The sequence below is a fragment of the Coturnix japonica genome, chromosome 1 (assembly GCF_054131305.1).
Source record: "Coturnix japonica strain WE chromosome 1, WE-NBRP24, whole genome shotgun sequence".
Lineage (NCBI taxonomy): Eukaryota > Metazoa > Chordata > Aves > Galliformes > Phasianidae > Coturnix > Coturnix japonica.
In genome coordinates, this window is record NC_140663.1 from 161,342,279 (window position 1) to 161,366,676 (window position 24,398).

Here is a 24,398-nt window from a genome sequence, read left to right on the forward strand (position 1 = left end):
TGGCAAGGTGTGGGTCAGCCTCTTCTCCAGCATAACTAGCAATAGGGTGAGAAGAAATGGTCTCAAGTTGCACCATGGGAGGTTCAGGTTGGATTATAGTTAAAATTTCTCCTCTGAAAGTGTGGTCAGGTAATGGAATGGGCTGCCTGGGGAGGTGGTAGAGTCATTGTCTCTGTAGATGTTCAAGAAACATTTAGATGTACTGAGGGACATAGTTTACTGGGGAAACATTAGTGTTAGGTAGACGGTTGGACTAGGTGATCTTGGAGGTCTTTTCCAATCTTGGTGGTTCCATGATTCTCAGCAGGAAATCTAACAGAAAGCATTTTTTAGTGTTTCTTTGGTAAAATTACACTTATGTTTAGTAGTTAGTATTTGGTTTATATGATTCTAAGCTAAAGTTTTGTTGAGTAATATCCAATTTCTGCTCAAAAACCTGTCAGCTACAAATCAATTTATAGAATGTTTTATTTTGAGTTGTCCTTTCCATTTTGTATTTGTTAATCACATGAAGTGACATTAGTTACCCTGGACAACTGCCTGAGTGGAGTACATTTCCATGTACTCAGCTATAGCTGTTCTCCTCAATATAAGCATCAGGATGATGAGTGCTCAAAGCAAGATTTCTGCCAGTTTTCAAGGCAGTGAAGCAACATTTATTATACTAGATTAGACTTTTATGACTTGTTGTAATAAACGTAGAAATTGAACAGGAAAAACTTCTTTAATGAAAGCCCTGAAGGCAAGTGGGAAAGCAAGTGGCTTTGTAATTAAAGGGCTGTTGCACAGATCTTTTAAGTAGCTCCAGCTGAAAATAATGAAGTGACTAGTGTCACACATTCTGGTCTCTTTCCTTTTTCTCTTAAATTCACAAGGCATTTCCTTGTCTTTGAACATGTGAGAGTTTTTTGTTTGCTCATGTACAGTGAAATTTGATAACACAAAAGCCCTTTATTATAGACAGAAATTCTAGACCCAAGCCTTGAGAACCAGCTGTATCTTATTGTAGTGATTTGTTAAAGCCTAATATATTGTATGGCTACTTTTATAACAGTGGGAGACAGAACTGGAGATTTAATTTTTTAGAAAATCAGCAGTTACAAAGCAGTAAATCTTCATGCCATAGGAGACAGAAATGATGTAAGGAGAACTTCACTTGTGACTCTTATTGCTACTCTTGCGCATATTGATACTCTTGTGCTTGTAGCATTACAGTTTAAAATTAATATGAACAAAGTTACCTAATTGTCACAATAGAAGAAATTATTATAAATATCTCAGAAATTCTGTCTTTTTAACATCCTGTGGGCTTGAATTTAGCTGAATTTATTTGTGAACCCCTTTAGATAGCCTCAGCTCTGAGTAGGTGGAGTGGGATTCAGCCCAAGTTTAAGTCACCTCAATTTAGTTCAAATGTGACTATCTACATGAAAGTATCCATTTCAGACACCATTCAAAGGCAGTGGTGGTCTGGGGCTTGATTAAGTTGCCCACCCTTGGTGTCCAGTACAGCATGGGATACCTGAGTATATGCACAGGACTGGCAGTTGTGGCCAAGAATCTATGGGCAACCTATTCCCCTCATGAGTGGCAGCCAGAGGCCAGTGGGATATCCAAAATACTTGAAATGGTGCTAAGAACCTATGTTTAAGCAACTGATAGGAGCCCTTAGTAATTTCCCTCAGGGTAGATTTGATAAGGAATTTCCTTAAAGTGGACTGAATTCCTCTCTCAGCTTGTTCGATTCATGTTGATTGTAATGGGAGTTTAGATGGTTGAAATGTGGATCTTGCCATTGAGATCAATACATCCTTTTATTTGCCCACTCTACCATTCACCTTCCATCAAGGTTTTCACAACTCAGTCAAGGTTTTCACTGTTCATCAGGGCTAGATTTGAGCAGATGTGCTGCCTGTGCAAAGTGCAGCTGGGGCACAGACTAGGAGAGGAAGTTTTCAGGCTCTACCCCTATCACCAGCCAGATAAAAAGCCACCCCGTGTAAGTTATTGGCTATGGAAGTGAATAAGCAGATTTTATTAATCACTCCTTGAGAGAAAACAGTTTGCAGCTTGCTACCGTGTCCTTGCTAATGCTGTCCTGCTTTCTAGAAGAGTGAGAAGGTAAGTAGATGAGAAAGCAGGAAAAATGTATTGCCCGGTTGCTGCTCTGGTGGCTGTCTGTGACTGTTAGCCGGTGGGTGGAACACATCTGATCTTGCAAGCAGCTCCTGGGTGGCTGCTGCATACTGAAAGGCTCAGGCAGGCATAAGGACAGAAACAGGAGGTAAAGGAGCATCATGAAATGCCCTTCCCTGCTGTGGGGCAGGCAGGTGCCCTGGGAATGGCAGTGGGCAGGAAGCAGAGCTGAAGCTGCCAGGTGAGAACTAGGAGATGATAAGGAGCCTGATGGTAAAACTATCTGAAATGCTGCCAAATAATGTGCTCAGTGTCAGACAGAGAGCTCTTTGTAACTTCAGGCACCTTCTTGCAGAAAAATGGTGTAAAAAAGGAGATTTGGATTACTTACAAACGGAGGAATATTTGAAATGAAAAGATCCTTTGTTTTCTGAGGCAAAAGAAAAGCAGGGCGCTGCCATGCAAATCGAGAGATTACAGAGTAGTTTCCAAACAAAGAATTAGGGGAAAGCTGGCAGGATGGACTAATACACATTATGGGGTAGCACATCCTTTATAAGCAATTTAAGTGATCCTGAAATGAAGGATGGGGCAGAAGATGGCAAAACTCTACTGCAAAATAGGAACTGTAGGACAAATTTGGCTTAAAAAGAATTTAGACAACAGGAAACTCTGTTGCCTGTTGTGAAAATGTAAAAGAAAGATGGAGAAATACACATATTTTAAAGAAGCTACATGGCATATGGGTGTATAATAAATGTGATTGAAGGAAGATGGCTAGCAGAGCATTACCAACATATACAAACATACAGGGGCGGCAGTTGTGCTAGTGAAAGAGCGTCTCTAATGTATTAAAGAAAAACTAACAAATTCACTGCACCATTGAGTGTCATGGGATCCATGGATTAGGATTGCTGTGCCGGAATAGGGCATAACAAGATTAAATGATGAACCACCTGAGATCACACAAATGATAATAAATGTGATGAACTAAGGAAATCAAAGAAGCATCAATAGCAACAAACACAGTCATAAAAGGAGACATCATAGAATTGTAGGATGGCTTGGGTTGGAAGGGACCTCAAAGGACATCTCATTGCAACCCACTGCCATGGGCTGAGTTGCCAGTGACCAGGTTAGACTGCAACTAAGCAGGAAACCTACAAGAAGGGAAACAATTCCTGAGTCATTCCTCAGGTGTGTGTGGAGAATTACACATAGAAGAACAGCTCTTTGAGGGTATGTGTTGTCTTAGTCTATGGAGCTGAGTTGGTTGACCCAGCTGAAGGAAACAAAGAATTTGGGGCGTAGTTCATGGGCCAAATTTAGATGACAGCAGCGATGGTATAAAAGCACCCAGAGTGATCCAGTGAGCAGCAGACTTGTGAATCTGACACAACAGGACATAGGATGTATAAATAAGGTATATAGTACTTTGAAAGTCTAATAGAGAGTAACAGCAGCAAAATGGTGGACCCTTATGAAGAAGCAGAAATGTGCATTTTGTAGAGGGATGTGAGGGGAGGTCTTCTTATGAATTACTGAGTGATGAGGCACTGAGAGAGGAGGAAAGTGATTGGCTTTATAAAGGGGAGAGATAATGCGTGGAGATGTGAAGGATTGCACCAGTCTTCTGTGTTTGGTGTCTTCACAGATAACGGGGAAAGGGAGATGTTTGCTGTTTCTGCATGTGGGCTGCGTTGTTCATGGCAGTGAAAACACAAGCTGCTTGAAGAAAGTTGCAGGAAGGATTTCATGGCAGTGATACACTGCGCATTCACTGTCAGCAGCTGGAATGTGATGTTGATAAAAGCAAGGTAGTGCGCATGGAGGAAAACCAGCCCAGCTTACTGAGGAATGGACTTTGGACAAGATGCCTCTCTGAAGGCAATTGCCTTGTGATTCTATAGATAAACAAAATGTCAGTTCAGTGCATAGTAACCGTCAAAACAGTAAATAGAAGGGCGGGGATTTGTAGGAAGGGAATGGAGAACAAAACAGAAAGCTTGATTGTGCCACTGGAGTGGCATGTGGGGGCCATCTGCCCGCTCCTCTGCACCTCAAAAGGCTTTTCTTACAAGGGACAATAGAAAGAAAGGCAAAAAGGGTAGGAAAATCCATTCACTGTCTCTATGCAAAAAAATATTAGCTAGGCTTGGACTCTTTTATATGCTGATTGGCGTGGGGAAAATGAATTGTTATTTATTCTAATGATGTAGGAACTAAATGCAAGTCTCAGGTAGTTAAGTTCAAAACAGAATATAGTTTTAAACTATGAAATTAATTGCTGTGCATGATATGTCAGATCCCAAAAGCTTACTGAAATTCAGAATACGATTTGAAGATATTGGCTCATTAAACACTGAGATACCACATCTGCCCCAGGAGGAATCTGATCTGCAGATAGCTGGGATGAAGGGAAGTACATTAGAAAGCCCCATTACATGCCTCATATGGTTTTATGTTCTTCACTAGGCATCTGCTGCCTGCCGCTGTCAGAGAGCAGTGGGTTGGGGGCACTAGGGTGGGTGGGTCCCATGACATTTTCTTGTGTAAAGCCTCGATAGAATATTGAGAAAAGGATGAAGTGGGATTTATTATACATTCTGAGTGTTGTTGGGATGTATTGCGTGATCTGTACTTCCTACTGTCTGTTCAAATCGTTTAAGGCCACCAAAATTAGTGTTCAAACTTCCTGTGCTTTGTAATAGCAAACCACTGAGCTGAGAGCAAACATAGGAGGGTACCTACAACAAGATTTTCCTGGTGGCAAACCTGCTTTTGCTGTTATGGCATTTGTGCTCTGTGCAGCATGTTCAGTGTTGTTGGGAGCAGAGTGAGGACACACTAACTGCAAGGACAGCCCTGGCCTGTCCCCAGCTGATCTGTGAGGATATGAACCCACCAGCAGCTCACCCCATAGCAGTGCTTTGGTGGCAGCTGCGTTCATGGCCACGCAGCTGGGAACTGTGCAGGGGAGGAGGGCGGGCAGCAGCCCACAGAGTGCTGATGAGTCACCAGGCAAACACGCACTTCTGTGCCACTCTGCAAGAGTCACATCGGATGACTGGGTTCCAGAGATGATTTCTAATCTCTCCTCTGTAAGAATGGTGTGGTGTCTGATCTGGTTTCCCTTTGGCAGTTCAGAAAGAGGGGTTTTGACATGGCAGAGAGCTTGTGTTCAGGCTGCTGCAAAGTGAGAAGCCTTCACTAGCGCGGTGATGTACCTGAGTGTACCTAGTGCAGTGATGTACCCTGGCTGGTTTGTGTCTTTGCAGTTGTGTTTTTACCAGTTGTGACTCCTGTGAGGATGGTGGGGCATTGCAGCCCGTAGCTGCTGCTGAGGGCCCTGTTTTCGCTCCCTGCTTGCCATTTGCGTGTGAAAATGCCTCTGCCCTCCCTTTTCTCTCTGTGTGCTGCAGCCTTAACCTTTTGGCTGCTGGTGCCCTGCGTAATGACACAGCACTTCGCTGCGAGGCAGTTCCAACAACCACGTTAAAAAGAAAAAAAAAAAAAACAAAAAAAAAAACAGAATTAAAAAAAGCCTTCATTGTTGATTTCTGCTGTTATCGCAGCTGGTGTAATGTAACAGCGATGGGCTGATAGTCGCCTGTGTAACTCAGGGAACTCCCCTCGCAGTGGCTGGGCTCGGATCGCACTGAGGTAGATGCCCTCCCCGCCGCCGCGGGGCCGCCTCCCGCTGCCGCTCTGGCACTTCCTCCCCCGGCAGCTCAGCCTGCAGCGGGGCACAGCCGGGCCGTCCTGAGCAGCTCCACAGGCCCTGGCCCGGTACCCCGGTGTCAGCATGGTGGCCCGCGGGGGAGTGGCACGATTTTGGAGTCTGGAGAGCCTTCATATGGGCACAAGTGAGTACACACTTTTCTTTTGTTACGGTGTTGAATGAGGCGGTTGTGCCTGGTGGGGGGTTTGGATGTGTCGTGTCACTCACGGCAGCCAATGATGACACCGGTGGTCGAGCAGCTGGGAGGTGGGATCGCTCCACTGCATCCTTAAGTTTTGAGCTGCCAGGGAGCCCATCCCCAGCTCACAGCCCTGCCTGCAAAGACAACGTGAGCTTGTTGATTGCTGAGGAATAATGAGCAGTCAGCAACCCCAGAATTGCAGTCATTTTGCACCTGGATCTAAATGAATTGAGTTGTCTCCGTGTGCCATCCTCATGTGCCATACTCACCAGAACAAACCAGCAGGCAGCACCAACATTGCAGAGGAGATGTATAAAGGGTCACTGCGATGATTTGGGTGTTGTTTTTGTCATCGTCATCATTGATTTATAAGCTAAACATTGATTTCATGAATTATTCATTTGCAGGTTTTGTGATACATCTTACAGGGTGTGTTTGAGAAGTTTATCAGTGCTCAGGTTTATAAGCCTCTAGGAAAAAAATCTTGGTTTTTTTTTTTTTTTTTCTTTTTTCGTTTTTAAGAAGGAATTCCCCCATCCTTGTTTGTTGTTATTATGCCATCAACATGAGTGCATATTTGAAGTGCCGGTGGGTAGCAGAGCATGGTAGTACAGCTGTGTTGCGTCAAATCGAGACCATGGCATGTTTTTCCTCCTTTAAAGAAAACAAAACGCTTCTTTTTTATTTAATCTGTGTGGCTCTCAGCTTTGATCTCTCATACATCAACACCCAAATGGGCAAAGAAGCTCGTAATGGTCTGAGCAGCCAGGAGTGGGGGTTGAAGTCATCATCCCCATACAGTAGATAACTGATAATGTGTCTATTTGTGATATGGGTAAAGCAAGGGCATGGTCTGCTGCTGTGCCTTGTGGGTGGGTGGGAGCATCAGGTTCAAGAATTCAGCCAAGAAATCCCTTCCCCTTGGAAGGGAGAGGGCTGCTGGGCTGCTGCTCTGCTTATCTGGGACACAGCAGACATGCAAAAAGGAGTTCAGCACTAGCAGCCCATTCTGGGTATTATTTTTATTGGGTTTTTGAGGACTGTGTGATCTTAAATTAATTATTCATTAATTTAATTTATTTATTATTTATTTATTTAATTTTTATTTTTATATATATTTATATTTATATAATTTATATATATATAAATTTATATATATATATATATTTTATATATATATATATATATATAAATATATATTATATATTTATTTATTTAATTTATTATTATTTATTTAATTTATTAATAAAATAAATTAAAAAGAGTTAAATTAAGGACTAACTAGACAGCGCATTCAAGCACTAAGACACCGATGGTGAGCGCTTCATGCTCATCCTCAGAACTGTTTTGGACACTGCATTGCAGCTGGCTTTCCAAGCCAAGGGTCTGGCCCTGAGGCACATGGACCGGAGTCAACCTGTGTTATTGGTGCCAAAGCTAGTCCCTTCCACTTGTGAAGGAGAGCTGATAGCCACAAGGCCCTATCACCCCAGATAGTAAAACCCATCTGTGAAGTTTTGTGCAGTAATTCCAGATTTTTTGTGTCCACAGATACAGTCATTTTCATGCTGTTTCTCTTGGTTTCTGTGGTTGTACAGCAACGATGAAGCTCACCTTGTTTCTCTAGTGTTTCCCTACCAGATGTGGGCTGCCCACACGTTTTGATGGCAGTGTGTCCAGGGGGAGCATGTCAGGGATATGACAGGGCTGGGGACTGGCAGCAGCCCCTCTGAGTGCTGTCACTGTGAGGTGGTAACTGCGCCCAGACCTCTCTTCTGGGTCAGATTATTTTGCATTTCTTCAGGATTTAGCAAAGAAAACTCCAAGAAATATAAAATAATAATAATCAAAAAGCTTGTAGTTCTGTTTTCTTTGCACACAAAAGGAGAATATCTCCATTTCATTGGATGCTAAATGAGAAAATTACAAAAAAGAATAAAGAGTAATTCATGTCTGAAGAGTATTTTTCCAGGCAGCCCTACACTTTCATTGTTACTGTTATATTCTTAGTAACAGTGGCAACTCCAAAGGATTCCTCTTGCATTGTTTGGTTTTGGAATAGGTGCCTGTGTAGGAATGATTGCACAAACAGCTGTTCTGCCTTTTGTTTTAGCTGCTGCAGATGGCGGGACCGAATCTTCAGCATTGGTTGATGACAATGGCAGCGAGGAAGATTACAGCTACGAGGAGATCTGCCAAGCCACACCAAGGTACCTGCAGCCTGGAGGGGAACAGCTCGCCATTAATGAGGTAACATCCTGGGTTACATTCCACTCTGAGGAATCTTTGCATTGTTATCACGATGGACTGCTTGTTTTCCACACGTGGGTGGTTTGTTATTAATAAAAAGGGCAATGGCTGTAGCCATCGTAGTAAAATATCCAGCAGCTGTGGTATTCTGCCTCAGACAGCGTGCAAGGTCAGATGCCAAGGGAAGAGCTCAGTTACAACACTTCCTGCGAGCCTGACTCATTAGCTACATACCTGCTCTGGAACAGGACTCTGCTTGTTCTTCCTGTAATGGATGTATGCACAGATTTCTGAAAATGCAGAATTTTAGTTTTATCCTCTAGGAGAATGAATCCTGGGCACTCTGGTGAGATGTTCTGATCTTTTTTTGGTAGTTTATATATAGTTCATTCTTTATCCTTCACGTCCCTTTTCTCTTCCCATCTCAGCTGATAAGCGATGGCAGCATTGTCTATGCAGAAGCTCTCTGGGACCACGTCACTATGGATGATCAAGAGCTGGGCTTCAAAGCTGGAGATGTCATCAGAGTCCTGGAAGCTTCCAACAAAGACTGGTGGTGGGGAAGAAATGAGGACAAAGAAGCCTGGTTTCCAGCTAGCTTTGTCAGGGTTAGTAACTCTGTTGCCTTTGCACCACTGATACATGAGGCCCTTGTAGTAGAACATGGAGGTGACTGTGGCACTAAATCTAAATGAAGGGGCAGATCCTTAGCATCTTTACATCCAAACATCAGAGGTGGAGCTCCTAGCGACTTCCCACATTATAATGCAGTAGAGGATCATACCCTCAGATCCTCTAGCTCTTCACTTCTTCCTTTGTGTGGCCCTTTTGTAGCTGAAGAAATTTCACAAGTAGAAATGAGGGCAGCAGGAAGCTCAGCCAGGAGTGTATACGAAGAGAACAGCAGTTTGTGTGAGAGACTGGGGCGAGCTGTGCTGTGTGCTGCTGGCTTCTGGTACTGCAGGGATTTCCTGGTAAAATGGCATAATTTATTACCACAGTCTTCTCTAGGAGTCTGGTTCATAGTCTGAGCTCCCTTGTCAGAACTTAACCAGGTTATTGTGACTCTTGAATGATATAACACCAAATTATATTTTATAATTAAATTTAATTTACTTTTTGAGAGCCTTTAATGAAACTTGAGCTACACTGTATTAAGTACCGCACAATCTGCAGGTGGTGGTTCCTGCCTTTAGCTCTATAGCCAAAATGGACAATGAGAAAAAAGCAGATAAAGAAGGTGCTGTTACCCAGACAGGGAGCTGGGGCAGAAGAATATCATAAGCTGATTTGGCCCAAATTAGGCATTAACTATTAGTAAGGGTGAGAAATAAACTTAATTCTGGAAAATATACAGGTACACAATGTGTATATCTCAGGTGCTGGGAGTAGAAAGCCATGGGTTTAACTAGCTGAAAAAAAAAAATCTCAACACATTGTTTGAATGTCCGGTGAGTAGAACGGGAACTTTTTATTGTGTGGAATGCTGTCTTGTAAAGAAGGGATCGGAGCATTTCTGCCCAAGTTGTCACTTATTTGTCAGATTTTTGTAATGGTTTTGTCACATTTTGTAAAGTTTGCTGTTTTACTCTGCTCTGCTTTGTTGTGGCTGCAGCTGCGAGTTAATCAGGAAGAGCTGCCAGAAAACTGCAGTAGTATCCAGGACGAAGAACAAGATGCAGATATTAGCAAGCATCGTCAGAAAATAGCTGAAAACAAGGATCAGATGAGAACCAACGTTATACAGGAAATCATGAACACAGAACGAGTCTATATCAAGCATCTCAAGGACATCTGTGAGGTACATGCTTTAAGCTGAGGGCATTCAGCTGACTTAATGGGAACAAAACATCCCACTTAAGTTGAGAAGTGGAATAGTTTCCTATGTCAGGGCATTCCAAACTGCACTTCTAAGGCTGTCACTCAGAAGTTGTGCCCTCGTAAGGCTTTCCTCTCTGCAGGCTGCCACGAAGCACCACTTCCTTTCTGAAAAAACCATTCCACTTTCGACATGGAAAAAATTGTTTGCATGTCTGACCGCTATTTCCATAATAATAAGGGAGAGGAAATGCAGTTTATTTAAAGCTTTTTATCACTTGGTTTAGATAGGAAACCTACAGTGATTGTAATAGAACCTGATACAGTTCAGAGGCTAAACTTTATGTAAGTAATGTGCAAAGAGAATGTTTGCTGGTGAGATTTTCTTCGGCAAAGAGACTTAGTGTGGATGCTTCAGAGCTACAATGTCTTTAAAGGTGCCTTAGAACTAATTTGTTTGAGTCACGGAATAGTGAGAACACTGTGGTTTTTTTTCTTCTTCTCAGTCAAATTACCTTGAAGGATCTTGTTCCATCAAGAAGCTTCTTAGTACTTTTCACTGACGTTTGCTTTCTCTGACATAGACTGTGAATGCATTTGACCTGTTTTTTACGTGTTTGTGGTTAACATCTGGATGGGCACTTAGCAACTTACAAATATTCTTACTACACTTAGTTTGCTGGTTCTCTCTGTATTTGCCATGTTGTTATCCTTCAGTCATGGCTAGATTCTTTCACAGGCCATGCAATAGACACGACAGCAGTTTGTTTCTTAGTGAATCAGGCCTTTTGGTACAGCCAGGAAAGAAAAACTTGCTGCATTTGAGGAGTGCCTGCAGCCCACATTAAAGAGCCACACAGGAGCTCATTTTCGTGGTAATCCTCAATAGATTTTTACAGCTGTCTGCTCCCAAAGCTGTTTGGGAGAACCCTGCCTAGAAGCAGCCTGGCAGATAGCCCCTGTCATGCCAGCTATCCTTAGGAGTCATCTGCTCCCATAACTGATGGTGGAATGGAGCACAGCTGCTGTTCATGCTATCAGCTGCTGCTCTGCACACTCCTGTCCTCGTGTAGCCAGAGCAGCAGGTACCTAAGGATCTGCGTGGTGACAGCAGCTGAGTCTGCAGCCTGAAGTAGGCCCCTGGCCTCACATTTACCTTCTGGTTGTGGGAGTACTGATAGGATCTGGTTACTGACCTAATGCTGGGGAGTAGAATTTTCTCTGAAGGCATTTTAAAACTAATGGACTTGGTTATGCATCTACTTAGCCCTGGATATGAAGGAACTAGATCCATGTGATGTTCTTGCAAGTGAACATACAAATATTTTTATGTTAATCTTGTGGTACTATTACCTCCTTACCAGTACTTTTATCAAAGAACAGCATTCTGAACATATTACAGTATGACCTTAATTTTGCTTCCCTGGCTTAGACTGGGCCCTACCTATACCAGCTGCCTAAGGAACCAGTACTTTAGCCTTGGTAGAAATTGTATATTAGTTGTTTCAGTGTTCGTTCCTGTAAAGAAGAACTGTTATGGCACATGAGATTACTAAAGAAAAGCACAGCAGTTAAAGCAGGAGTTGCACATTGGCTTGGAAGAATCGATTTGTGCATGAATCTGCAATCTCCTTGTCCAGTCGTGTACGTATGGCTGGGAATCCGCTCACATGCCCATTGATCACTGGGTTTTTGCCAGTTCAATAGGATGCTTTTAGGGTAGAAACTGTTTCTGTATCTTCAAACTAATGAGGTTTTTTGTTAATTTTGCTTCCAGGGTTACATTCGGCAGTGTCGCAAACATACAGGAATGTTCACCACAGCCCAGCTCAGCACCATTTTTGGAAATATTGAGGATATTTACAAATTCCAGAGAAAGTTTCTGAAGGATCTTGAGAAACAGTACAACAAAGAGGAGCCTCATCTGAGCGAGATAGGATCGTGCTTTCTCCAACATGTATGTTGCAGAAGTTGGTTTTATTTATGAAATGAACAAAATCTGATAAGAAAATGATAACTGCATGAGGGGACTTTACTACCAAGTGGCTATCAAATGTTGGGCTTTAAACAGGCAGCATTTTAGAATGTAAAGTGTTGACAATGAGGTTTAAAACATATTTAAATATTTCAGATTTCCCCCAGTCTTTAGGAATTATGTGTCTTTGTACACGATTTCAAAACCATGGTGATCACAGATGAGCTGGTCTGTCTGCAGTGATCTCAGATTGCTTATTCAGGAGTGCAATAACTTCCTAAAGAAAATAAGGATTGAAGGTGGTGGGGAAGGAGTCTTAATTCATAACAGAAACCTGTAGCTGTCAAGGCATTCTGATTTCAAGGATTCCCCAAACAGAAGTACTTCTTGAAGTACTGGGCTTGGTCATCCTGACCTTAATTAAAGCCTTTATCTCTGTGTTCATGCAGAGAATGTACACAGCTTTGGCAGTTAAAGGTAGATTCATGTGTAATTACAAAACTGGTTGTTACTGAATTTGGAAGCAAAATAAGAATGAATTAATTAATGTAAGTAGATATAATAGGTATTACAAAATATGTCTTTCATCCTTTGTAATCAATACTTCAGGTAATGCTTTGACTTCTTTTTTGTAGCAAGAAGGCTTTGCTATTTATTCAGAGTACTGTAACAATCATCCCAGTGCCTGCATTGAGCTTTCCAAACTAATGAAACAAGGCAAATACCGTCACTTCTTTGAGGCCTGTCGCTTGCTTCAGCAGATGATTGACATTGCCATTGATGGTTTTCTTCTCACGCCTGTTCAGAAAATCTGCAAATACCCCCTGCAGCTTGCAGAACTGCTCAAATACACCACGCAGGAGCACAGGTGAGAGAATTAAAAAGACAAATCTTAAAACAGGAATCTAATTACTGAAAGCCTTTGGGTGACAAAACGCCAGTTCTCAAGATCAGGAACAAAACTACCAGTGACTCCAATAGAGTGGAACTCCTTACGGGCATCTTGAAACCATTGCAATATTATCCAAATGTTATAAAAAATCATTAGGAAAATGTTGTTCAGGGATTTCCTGGGTATTTTTGCATTCATTGCTGTGGCCTTCTGATAGAAACTGCCACTAAAGGTAGGTTGGTACTCCATCAAGTCCCCCAGTACGTTCAAGACAATTTCATATTGCCCCAAAATAAATGCAGAATACTTGGGGAATGCTATTTCCATATCAGTTCCATAAAAAATTTGATATGAGAATCTTTGTTATTTGCACTCTTTGTAATCTGCTTTGTAACTGAGCTACATCACTGGGCTTTCTGGATATGTGCTTGAACAACTGCTTTGTTCATTTGTAAGCTCAGTGTAATGACTGAACACAAAATGGAACTCCTCACCAGAAACAAGTTGGGTCTTTACCGAAAATACAAAACTGGGTAGAGATCTTAATGGGATAGGACAGGTACTGTAAAAGTAAGAGCTCCTCAGAAAAGGGAAGCAGTCAATTAATTAAAGAATTCTTCCCATGAACCTACAATAAATACTTTTTTTATTTGATGTCTGCCAGAAAACATTGATACTAGAGGGAACTATTTATTTTTCTTCCACTCCTTCGAATTACTTAGAATCATAGAACAGAATCATAGAATCCTTAGTGTTGGAAGGGATCTTTAAAGGCCATCTAGTCCAACTCCCCTGCAAAGAACAGGGACACCACAGCTCTATCAGGTTGCCCAGGGCCTGATCCAGCCTCGCCTGGAAAGTCTCTAGGGGTGAGGCATCCAGCACATCTCTGGGCAACCTGTTACAATGCCTCCACCCTCACTGTAAAAGACAGTGATATCCTTATATCTAACCTAAATCTACCGTGTTTGGGAAACAACTCCAGACACTAGATTTTCATCTAGGATAAGTAAGAACTGAAGTTACAGGTTATTAGCCTTTCTAGTACACCCCTGGGTTGATTACCTCTTTGACTAAATTAAGATTATATCTTTAAATGCCTGTCTTTTTATGTGCACAATTGCAAGAAAAATGTTCCACTGTAACCCCAGTGCTCAAAGTCCAAATGCAGCCTGAGGTGATGCTTTGTGGGCAGAAGTCTGTGCTTGTTCAACCTTCAGAAAACCACACTTGGAAACAAGGGAATTTTTGCTAGGGACCACAAAGGATGTTGACTGCTGATATTCAAGGCTTCAGCTCTGGTTTCTACAGACACAGCCACGCTCTCAGTGTCCAGAGGTGCCCACAAGCAGACAAGCACACACTCACACAGAGCCTCAGCAATGCTCCATTCAGCCTATTCTGTATCTTTTTCTTTTGTTGTCTTAAAGTGGCTGAAGATGTGCACAGAAGGCCACACTGCCACAAGTGAGGGCTGATGTACACACAGAGAGGGAGAAGGAGCTGAGATAAGGAAGGGCAGGAGTAGCACAGTGGCTGTCCAGTGGTCACCCATGGTACATCTCCCTGACACAGGCAGGATATTGTTATTGTTCATCTCATTTTTTGAGTATACTGCAGTAGAAAAGGGACCCCAAAGCTATCAACAAAGGGAGGAGAGCTGGGTGCAGATGTGTAAAGAAATGCATCCATCAGCAGCAGCTGATGAAAATAGGAACTGAGACAGAAGCAGATAAACAGGACAGTGTCGCTGATGTTCTGGCAGGGTTTATTTCTGTCTCATACTGTTTTCTACCTCCAACTTCCTTTTCTGCAAGAGTCGTAGAGATAATGGAGGGGAGGCAGCTGGGACTCTAAGGCAAGAAATAAACCTCTTTCCTTCCTTTTTCTTAGAGACTATTTGAGGAAGGTGAATGAGGGATTGATTTTATACAGAGGGAAACCTAAACATGCCTACTGGCTGGGGAGAGCTATAAGCATATGTGGAGCTCAGGGAGATAAGAGGGAAGCAGAGCAATGGAGGAAGAACAGGAGACTAAATTCCATCTGGAGCAGACAGGGGAAGGTGACAGCCTTGGCTCTTGCACAATTCTTCCATGAAAATGGGCCACTTTATCACTTTAATTCTTCTCCTTGGTGCTCAGGCTCTTGGGTCCCTTGCTCACCAGGTTGCTGTTTGTATCTTTTCTGCCTGCATAACTTTCCTTGTTCACATTTTTTCACCCAGCCACTGGGAACGAAAGGGAGAAAATGCAAGTGTTAAACATGATCAAAGGATGACCTTTGCAATAAAATCCCCCTAAAATCTTGCTCAAAAAGAAATCCCTTTGGTGAAATGTATAGATCAGTTTGGGGTTTTACCACTGTTTTCAGTAGAGACACTGTTTCTATTCATTAATCTACTTCTGCCTCCTTGTACCAGTTCAGTAATTTGCTCCTGCACAAAATGCAGCAGTGCTCTGTACAGACTGTTGTGTGAGGTCGAGGATAGCTGAGAATCACGTCTCTTCTTTAAGTACTCTGAGTAAAAGGATAAATGCATCACGGTAGTTCAGGTACCATGTCACAGCTTCTATTTGCATCACACCCATTGTACAAGTGATCTTTGAAATGTTGCCTATATTTCACAGTGATTATAACAACATAAAAGCTGCTTATGAGGCTATGAAGAATGTGGCATGCCTAATCAATGAGCGAAAACGAAGATTGGAAAGCATAGACAAGATTGCACGTTGGCAAGTGTCTATAGTAGACTGGGAGGTAAGTGCCAGACCCTTTCCTGATATAAGGCACTGTGTACAGTACTTCATGTCCTCTACAGGGTCTGTCTGTCTGCATGAAAGGTAGTTGGTGGGTGTCTACGTTTCAGCTGGTCACTGCTCAGTTAAAAGTCCAGTTGCAGTGATTTTGTTACTGATTACCCTGTTTATCATTCAGGAAGAGCAGCAGGTGGTACATGAGCAGCTGTCTTTGAGATGACACTGACATGTAGGAAATGACAAAATGGATTTTTCTGTCATACTTGGACTGTGGAGTCTCATCCAGATTTGTGGTTATTTTATCAAACTTGAACCTGCTCCAGTGACTTTAACAGGTGTCCTCTTGATTTATGCTGAAAGAAGGCAGACCAGAATCACCTTTATTGTGTTTACCGATATGAGATCTATGGCATTTTCAGCTCTAATATTTAAAACACAATAAAATGGAGTTAAGACTTGATTAATGAAGTGAGGCTGATAAGGCACATGCTAAGATCTGAAATAGTTGTTTACTTACTTAAAGACTATATATCATCTTAGGGACCGGATGTGTTAGCCAGAAGCTCAGAACTGATCCACTCAGGAGAACTGACCAAAATATCAAAGCAAGGCAAAAGCCAGCAGAGGACTTTCTTCCTCTTTGACCATCAACTTGTGTTCTGTAAGAAGGACCTTCTGAGAAGGGACATCTTGTATTATAAGGATCGTATTGACATGGATGAGATGGAACTTGTGGACGCTGAGGATGGCAGAGACAAAGACTTTAACATTAATGTCAAGAATGCTTTTAAGATAATAAACAGAGCGACAGAAGAGGTTCATTTGTTTTGTGCAAAAAAGCAAGAGGATAAGAAGAGGTGGATGGAGGCATGTGAAAGTGAAAGGAGAAGAGTTCAAGAAGACAAGGAAATGGGTAAGTGCGAGGATTTCCTCTCTAAAAGGCAGTAAGAACAAAAGTTTTCCACTTTTTTTAATGCTTTGTGCAGATGTGCTCTCTGCATTCTGGGACTGTTGCCTCTTTGTTATCTGACATCACTTTTAGCTGTAGAAGTGAAAGCTGTTCAGGTGTGTTTGTGCTATCATTGTGGGCCATTCCATTCCATGTTACCATGTAATGCCTGGTAGGCAACACTGCTCCAGAAAACCCTGAGCTTGGGGAAACTCAAAAGGGGTAGCCACACAACAGTGGTGCCAGTGGCAGTGATAATGAGAAGATTTATTTTAATAGCACTAACACTTATTTGTGACTGGGTCATGCATTTCTGTGAAGCTGAGCACAAAGATTGTGAGGGCAGGTCTATAAGTACTATGGTACTTACACCAGTTTTGATGCAGGTGTCTTGAGCCAGAAGAAAGATGGTTGAGTAGAAATAGCCAATATCTGCCTGGTTTTGTGTGTGAAAGTAGTTTGGCCATTTTCTCCGTTACCCAGAAGACTGCTTGTTTTCCATAAATATATAACATATTTTTGGCGTAATTAAACACTTCCTTTAGCCAAAACCAGTGGAAAGTCGCCAGTATTCTCAACCTCAGGTTTAAATTTGTCTTGTTGATTTTGTAAGTTATCTCACTGGAGTTTGCATAAAGCCTCTAATCTAACTGCTCCGAGAAGAAATGCATACTCTTCAAATGGCATTTTACTTCTATTTTCAAAAACACTTTGGTGCGGGTCATTGTCTCCCAAACCATATCTCGCTTTTCTTAGCTTTTATGAATACATGTGAACAAAGCCCACATCCAGAAAATCCTCCTCCAAACCACTAATAGCAACCCTAAGAAAGTGGTCTGATCTCTGCTGATGAAACTGCTTTCATTATTTTTTTTCTTTTTTTGTCTGTTTCCTTGTTTCTATAAACGAAAAAAAAGCAGAATAAAATAACAGAAACCCCTCGTACCCCAAAATTATGGCTAACTGCTCCTTGTATGTTAATAGGCTGATTTGTGTGAAGTTCTCTATAAGTTCAGGCTAAAAGAGTAGAGGTAGTTTTAAAAGCATAGAGCTATGCAGCTATGCTTTTGAATTGCAGCTTTTGTGCTCTTCAAGTGCAGTTCAGGGAAGGGAGAGGCATCACATAAAGTGTAGTCTGCTCATGCTGGCATAACATACCCATGTGTCTTCAGGGCCATGTGTGCAGGGAGAGGAAAGTGAATAGCATGTCCACAGGCTCCAGATGATGCCAGATACTTGGCTGCCTTTGACGGTGGCTGTCTGGCTTCTCTGTACTCCGCACAGACCAGTCTTATACCTGTCACGCAGTAGTATATGGCATACTATTGAATCACGTAATTCATGCAAGTGTATAAATGAGTATGTGAGAAATTGGAGTGTGGGATCCAGCCCCAGGCTGATGGCAGCCCCAACCACATCACAGCCTCCTTTGGTCTGGCAGAGGATGGGATGCTCTGTCCTTAGGGTAGAGGGAATGTTGGCCTCCATACCCTTCTGCCATGTTTGCACTGCCAATGACAGTTCCTTGGCATGTTCAGGACATGCTGTATGAAGATGATGTCCACCCAGTATCTTGTTTGCTCAAGAACTGTGCAGAGGAGTTACAGTAGTTCCTTCTTTTTGCTATGCAAAAGCACCAAGTTTATACAAAAAAGGCTCATCTAAGATAATAGCGTGGAGTTTGCTCAGTGCACAGGAAACTTTTCCAGCTTTTAAAATCACATTTTTTATTCCACATGGATCATCAAATGAATTCATTAAATATGGGAAGTAAAAGCAACGATTAGATTAAATATTTTTATACCATGTCCTTTCTTTACTCTGTCTCATAGGAATGGAAATCTCAGAAAACCAGAAGAAACAAGCCATGCAGAACGCCCGTAAGTCAAGGCATGGGAAGATGAAAGGTAGGTGTTTAAGGATGGCGTTATGCTCCTATTTTATTCCAGTGTTTTTGTTCTCAGGAATAAGTACAGGGATTCAATTTCTGAAGCTTTTACCTTTTATCCTTGGGTTTACATGGAGATTGAGTTATTCACATTAGCCCAATTTCAAACTGAAATACCTTTGTGAGCTACCTACTAAGTCAGTTTCCCAGTCTCCTCTAGACAGTATGCTGCCATTATCTCTTTATTAGAGAAGAACAAGTGCTTCATTTATGGCTGTAGGAAAGTGTTTGCAGAGAGGAAATTAAAAATGAGTTACCATTTCCTTCCTTTGCTTTTATTCTGACAATTTATTCGTCAGTAATTCTGTGCCTTCTATTGAAAAGGCTTTAAGATACTTTAAGATAATTCTGGCTTTACTGACTACTGGATCTGTCCCATGATGCCGTGCTCAATTTTCCCCCTCATTGGTTATTTTGCTAGCTGTCTCATATACTTTCTTAAACTCCTCCTGTTTCAGGTGTAAGCTATAATGGGTGTCCTGTGCCTCCTCTACACCAGAGCTTGCATCCCATCCATCAGCGCCACATCACCGTGCCCACCAGCATCCCACAGCAGCAGGTCTTTGCCCTGGCAGAACCCAAGCGGAAGCCATCCCTTTTCTGGCATACCTTCAACAAACTCACCCCATTCAAAAAGTGAAGGACACCGGCATGAGGAGAGACTTACTCCAAGGAAAGACCTTGGAAAACCAGTTAAGCTTATTTAAGCTCAATGAATCTCCAGTTTTGGAGGAAAAACCATGGGCTCCCTTGAGCCAGAAATGCAACTTTGCCTAGAAGAATAATGAAGTGGCTCAGCACTGCTCTGAAGTAAATGTTGCCAAGTGTCAGCATTGCTAATGAAGAGCTGTTTCGGTTCTGACAAGGACAACTTACTGTTACTCTAAAGCAGCAGTATTTGGTCTGTTTCTTAGTTATGCTGAAGTAATGATAGAACTGTGCAGGTCATTGTAACATTTCATTTTTCTTAATCTTATGCTGATGGCCAAATTTAGTATAGAGAGGGGTTTTTCCTTAAGGGTATGTCAGCAAGGAGTCCTGGGGGAGTTTTCTCCTTTTGGAGAACCAAGCAGGAGCTGCCCATTAAAATCAGGTGGATAACATGCTGTTGCTGGCTTTGGTGGACCCTAATCCTTCCTGTCTTTTCCTATTAAATTGCCAAATGGCAGGAGAATGTCCCACGGGGCCTTATCATATTCCAGATTGGAACAGAGAAGTTTTTATTCTGTCATATAGAAACATGAACAGAGTGCAAAATGGACTACAAAGATGTGTGCATTTATTGCATACAAGTGGATACAAGAGGCGCCCAGGGCATCTCTGATTTCTTTCAGTCAGAGCAATATACTGCTTGCATGTATACTCTTCAGAATAGAGCTTTTATATCACTTTTTGTGCACTTCTTAGCCTGGGAGAACCTTCTTTATATTCCCAGTATGCTTATTTCTCTGTGAAAAAAGTTTGTTGTTTTTTTTTTTTTTTAATGGAGATAATGTGAATGTACAATGTCAGAGCTGACACAGTACGAGCTGACTGCTGACTGCTGGCTATGTTACGTAGCTCGCACGCTTTGTACTCATATAGCTTCACATGGAAAATGGATGAACGGCAATGGAAATGTCTCCATTAAGTTCTCAAAGCAGTCTGGATCCATGCTTCTACACAGGCAATCAACAATGAATTGTGACCAGATTTCTTCACAAAGAAAGAGAAGTCCTTACTGGGAGGGACAGAATAATTCTGTGGACCAAAGATGGATTTCTGTCTCAGTCATTGGTCTGTGCTGGAAGGGGAAGGATCTGGCTGGAGAGAAGTCAGCTCTAGTCAGCATCTGTGGTATGTGACCTGCATTGCTGTAAGTTGATTTGGGAGAATAACTTCTAAATGCCACCAAGAAGCAACAGGATCTCGCTATTTGCAGCACTGATCATTTCTACTCGCTAACTCAAAAGGATGACAAGACTTGGTAATATGGAAGGAAAAAAGGACTTCTTATGTTTCAGAACTGATTTGTTACGAATGTCTTTCAAATACTTTATCTTATGCTGCTGATTAGGGGCATTATCAGATCATGTATAGATCCAAGAGTATTCACTGACAGTGGACACAATCACCTTTGTAATGAATCTGTACTATATGAAGAACAAACAATGGGCTGGAGGCCAGGCATCTTAATAACAATGTAAAAAAAGCCTTATTTTAAACTTTTGCTCCTACTGCTGTTCTTACCTCTGTCTTTATACTTGTCATTGAAGCCCACAGTTCTGATGGTTTTCTGATTCTGTAACTTTCTGGCAACTTCTGCAAAGTGCAGGTTTGTAGTTTTGATTTTAAATGACGTCTTTGACAACAGTACATTTCAAATGCCTTGTGTATATAGCTCAGCAATAATGCAAAGTCTGGTGATGCTCAGACAAATTGTTCACTCCATAGTGAACTTCATTGCTTGTGCTTTTCCATAGTGATAGATGACGACCTGAAACAGTTAAGAACTGGAAATATGCACTGACATTTTCAACAGCCCAGCTTAAAGAAAGCGCACAAGAAGGATAGTGACAAAAGCTGGCTGGGTTCAGTTTTCGTGTTTAAAACAAGCTGTCTAAAAGATAATTCTAAGTGCTCAATTTAAACTGAATGAACCGACTTTCAAATGCCAGCAGGGATGCACGTCCTTCCGCATAACTGAGCAACTCTTCTGCTTCTTATGTACCTATTTTTATGGGAATATCCCATGTTCAGGCCTGCAAACCAAAGTGGTGCACATATCGTGGAAGGAGAGGTATTTCATATCCACATTTCGAAAGATTTGTTCTAGATATAAACACATCCAAAGCTGGATTGCAGTTCACACGCAGAAAACTTTCCCAGAGTGGCCTGATGACATTATGAGAGCTACTTTTACACATTTGTCTTCGATAAAAAGATTTTGGGATGTATCTTCTGTCACATCAGTGCCCATCAAGGCTCTTCCCATGTAGTAGTGCTGGTGCCTTAGCCCTAAAAATGAACAGAAATGTTTGTGTGTGGTCTTGGATGCACCAGGTTGTTTTGTTTTGCTTTGTTTTTTTCCTCAAGGAGAACTTAATTTCAGAATGAGAAAATGTTTCATGGTGCAGATTACTCAGGACAGTTTTATATATAGCACCCTACTTGTAGATGTGTTTTATAATATCCTCTGTGTCTTTCTTTGCAATCTTCAATAGATGAAGAGGCTACCAACACTGTATTTTATTGGGTTATGTATTTATTGGTCAAGGAATATGCTGGCTATGCAGCAAGACTGATAAAATACAAGGCAGGCCGAATTTAAACTACACCATAATCTTTTAGATGAATTACATTTAAATGAAAACACGCGATTACATTATCCAGCAAGTAAGGCAAATGTTTACTTGGGGATCAGTCTGATTTCAGAGTCTGGGGCTGCTAATAAAACATAAAATTTTCTGCTCTAGCACCTCTGTCCTTTAGCAGAACATGAAAGCCCTGACTCTCCTGATGACAAAACGTACCTTCGGAAAGCTGACTTTTCCATCACTTTTGTTTGCTATAAGTTACTGTCAGATGCTCTAAGGCAACTACTAAACATATCTGTGCCTCCTTTAGCTAAAGCACAGCCAGAGCCTTCCTGATGGCCTGCTGAGCAGACAACCTCAGACTTTTTGCATGAGATGCAGTAAAATGTAATTGTCCTCAAATGTGTTCCCACTGAGTTCGGATACTGCCAAACCATAATTGCATCTAACTGGGAACATTTGATGTATAAAATAATAAGATTGTTTTACAAGTGGCTCTCGCCATGCTAAATTTCACGTTGAGTTTTAGTGGTCAGAGTAGTGAAGGAGTTCAAAGACAGACTACTTCAATGTTCTGCGTTTTAGTTGTCTTTTGAAAATAATTAGAGCAGAGTTTTGAAGCCAAAGGTCTTTAGCCATAACAAACACAGTACCTTTCCTTGACCGCCTTTCTGCTTTTTTTCTACATGCGGCATCTGTGTGTAAGAGATGCCTTCCAAATGATCTCTAATTTAAAACTATTTGTTGTAAATACTAGGGATGACTTGCGTACGTATTTTATTTTGACAAAGTGTTTTGTAACATTTTCTCTTACATGCATTGCTTTGTGCATCTCACCATCTGTGTGCTGTTACATGTGTTGTAAATCAAGTGTCCTGGCTACGCAGCAGATGAGTTGGCTGTTGACAGCTGAAACACAATGTATAGGACTGCAGTGTCTTCATGTGTATTTGTTCTGAAGTAATTGCATTACAGTGTTTGTTTACTCTTGGAACGTTGTCAAATGGATCTATTTTCTGGAAATAAGTACAAACTTACATTCCCATTATTTTCCTCTCGTTGTACATGTTTTAATTAAATAATGTACAGCTGAAGTTCTTCAGCTATGTCTTATAAAACTTTATTGTACAGTTTTGAAAGTGTTGGACTTGTTCAATTGTCTACAAAATCTCTTTTGTGTGGGAAACATTTCTCAGCTGTCACATTTATTTTATTATTTTAAAGCAAAAAACACATCATACCATCTTCTGTTGGTTTTCTAGTGACAATGTCAGTACTTCCCACTACAAATTCATTTCAGCAAACTGCTGAGCCCGGTTGTGGGGCTGAACTCTTTGTTGTTCATGCAGAAACTATCCTCATTAAGATCCCAGAGATACACATCTACTGTCACAGAACCACAGAATGACCTGGGTTGGAAGAGACCTCAAGGATCATGTAGTTCCAACCCTCTGCCTGGCAGGGCCACCAAACATACACATTTACTAGATCATGTTGCCCAGGGCCCCGTCCAACCTGGCCTTGAACACCTCCAAGGACGGGGCATCCACAACCTCCCTGGGCAGCCTGTTCCAGGGCCTTGACCACTCTCCTAGTGAAGAACTTCCCCCTAACATCCAATCTAAATCTTCCCTCTTTTAACTTAAAACCATTTCCCCATGTCCTGCTATTGTCAGCCCTTTCCAAGAGTTTACTCCCCTCCTGGGTGTAAGTTCCCTTCAGGTATTGAAAGGCTGCAATGAGGTCACCCCGCAACCTTCTCTTCTCCAGGCTGAACAAACCCAACTCCCTCAGCCTGTCCTCACAGGGGAGGTGCTCCAGCCCCCTGATCATCTTCAGTCATTAGATACGCATCTACTGTCATTGTGCTTTGCCTTGTCCTAGCAGCCTGCTCCTTCAGTACCCCTTGGAAGCAAATTCAAATGCAGCCACTCTATTAATAAAACTGTGGCAAACAGGATGGTGACTTAAGCCCTGTGGTTTAGGTGGTTTATATTCTGTTTTCTTTGGAACAAATGCAGATCCCAGGAAAAGAGTTCACCCAAAAGGCGTGCTGTGTAGAATGTACGTGGTTCAGTTCGCTGCCCTGGCTAGTGAAGAAAAGTTTTTTGTATCTCATCACTGTTGCAGAAGGGAGCACATCTGAATGGCATGCATGTGTCCTTCCTGCTCAAGGCCATGTTAAATATGGTTTCACCAAGACACAATAGCTTCAACAAAATAATCTTTTCATGAAAAATAGTTTGGTGAACTCAGAAGATTGCAAAGTAGTTGGGCTTCCTTTCAGTGCTCAAGCTGTTGTATCTAGTTCTTGTTTCACCTCAAAGCTGCCAGTTTCCAGGCCTCCAAGTGCCACTGCTGGACAAGATTTGTGTTGAACACTAAAGGGTCAGAGCAAAACACATAATGTGAGCACTGAGTGAGGCCCTTATGACTTTGGAGATACGCACTC

The 24,398-nt window shown here is 41.9% G+C and overlaps 1 protein-coding gene across 9 annotated transcripts in view; it reads left to right on the forward strand.

Moving 5' to 3' along the window:
* Positions 1–23,085, forward strand: part of SPATA13 (spermatogenesis associated 13) — a 130,361-nt gene extending 107,276 nt beyond the window's left edge. For all 9 annotated transcript variants that reach the window (XM_085555437.1, XM_015852092.3, XM_085555457.1 and 6 more), the window contains 9 exons: positions 8,173–8,309; positions 8,738–8,917; positions 9,925–10,110; positions 11,905–12,084; positions 12,738–12,970; positions 15,625–15,754; positions 16,294–16,666; positions 18,535–18,609; positions 19,109–23,085. In XM_085555437.1, coding sequence (XP_085411563.1) covers positions 8,173–8,309; positions 8,738–8,917; positions 9,925–10,110; positions 11,905–12,084; positions 12,738–12,970; positions 15,625–15,754; positions 16,294–16,666; positions 18,535–18,609; positions 19,109–19,290 — 1,676 coding nt within the window. In that variant the 3' untranslated portion in view covers positions 19,291–23,085. The remainder of the gene's footprint in view (positions 1–8,172; positions 8,310–8,737; positions 8,918–9,924; positions 10,111–11,904; positions 12,085–12,737; positions 12,971–15,624; positions 15,755–16,293; positions 16,667–18,534; positions 18,610–19,108) is intronic.
* Positions 23,086–24,398: the final 1,313 nt, after the last annotated feature.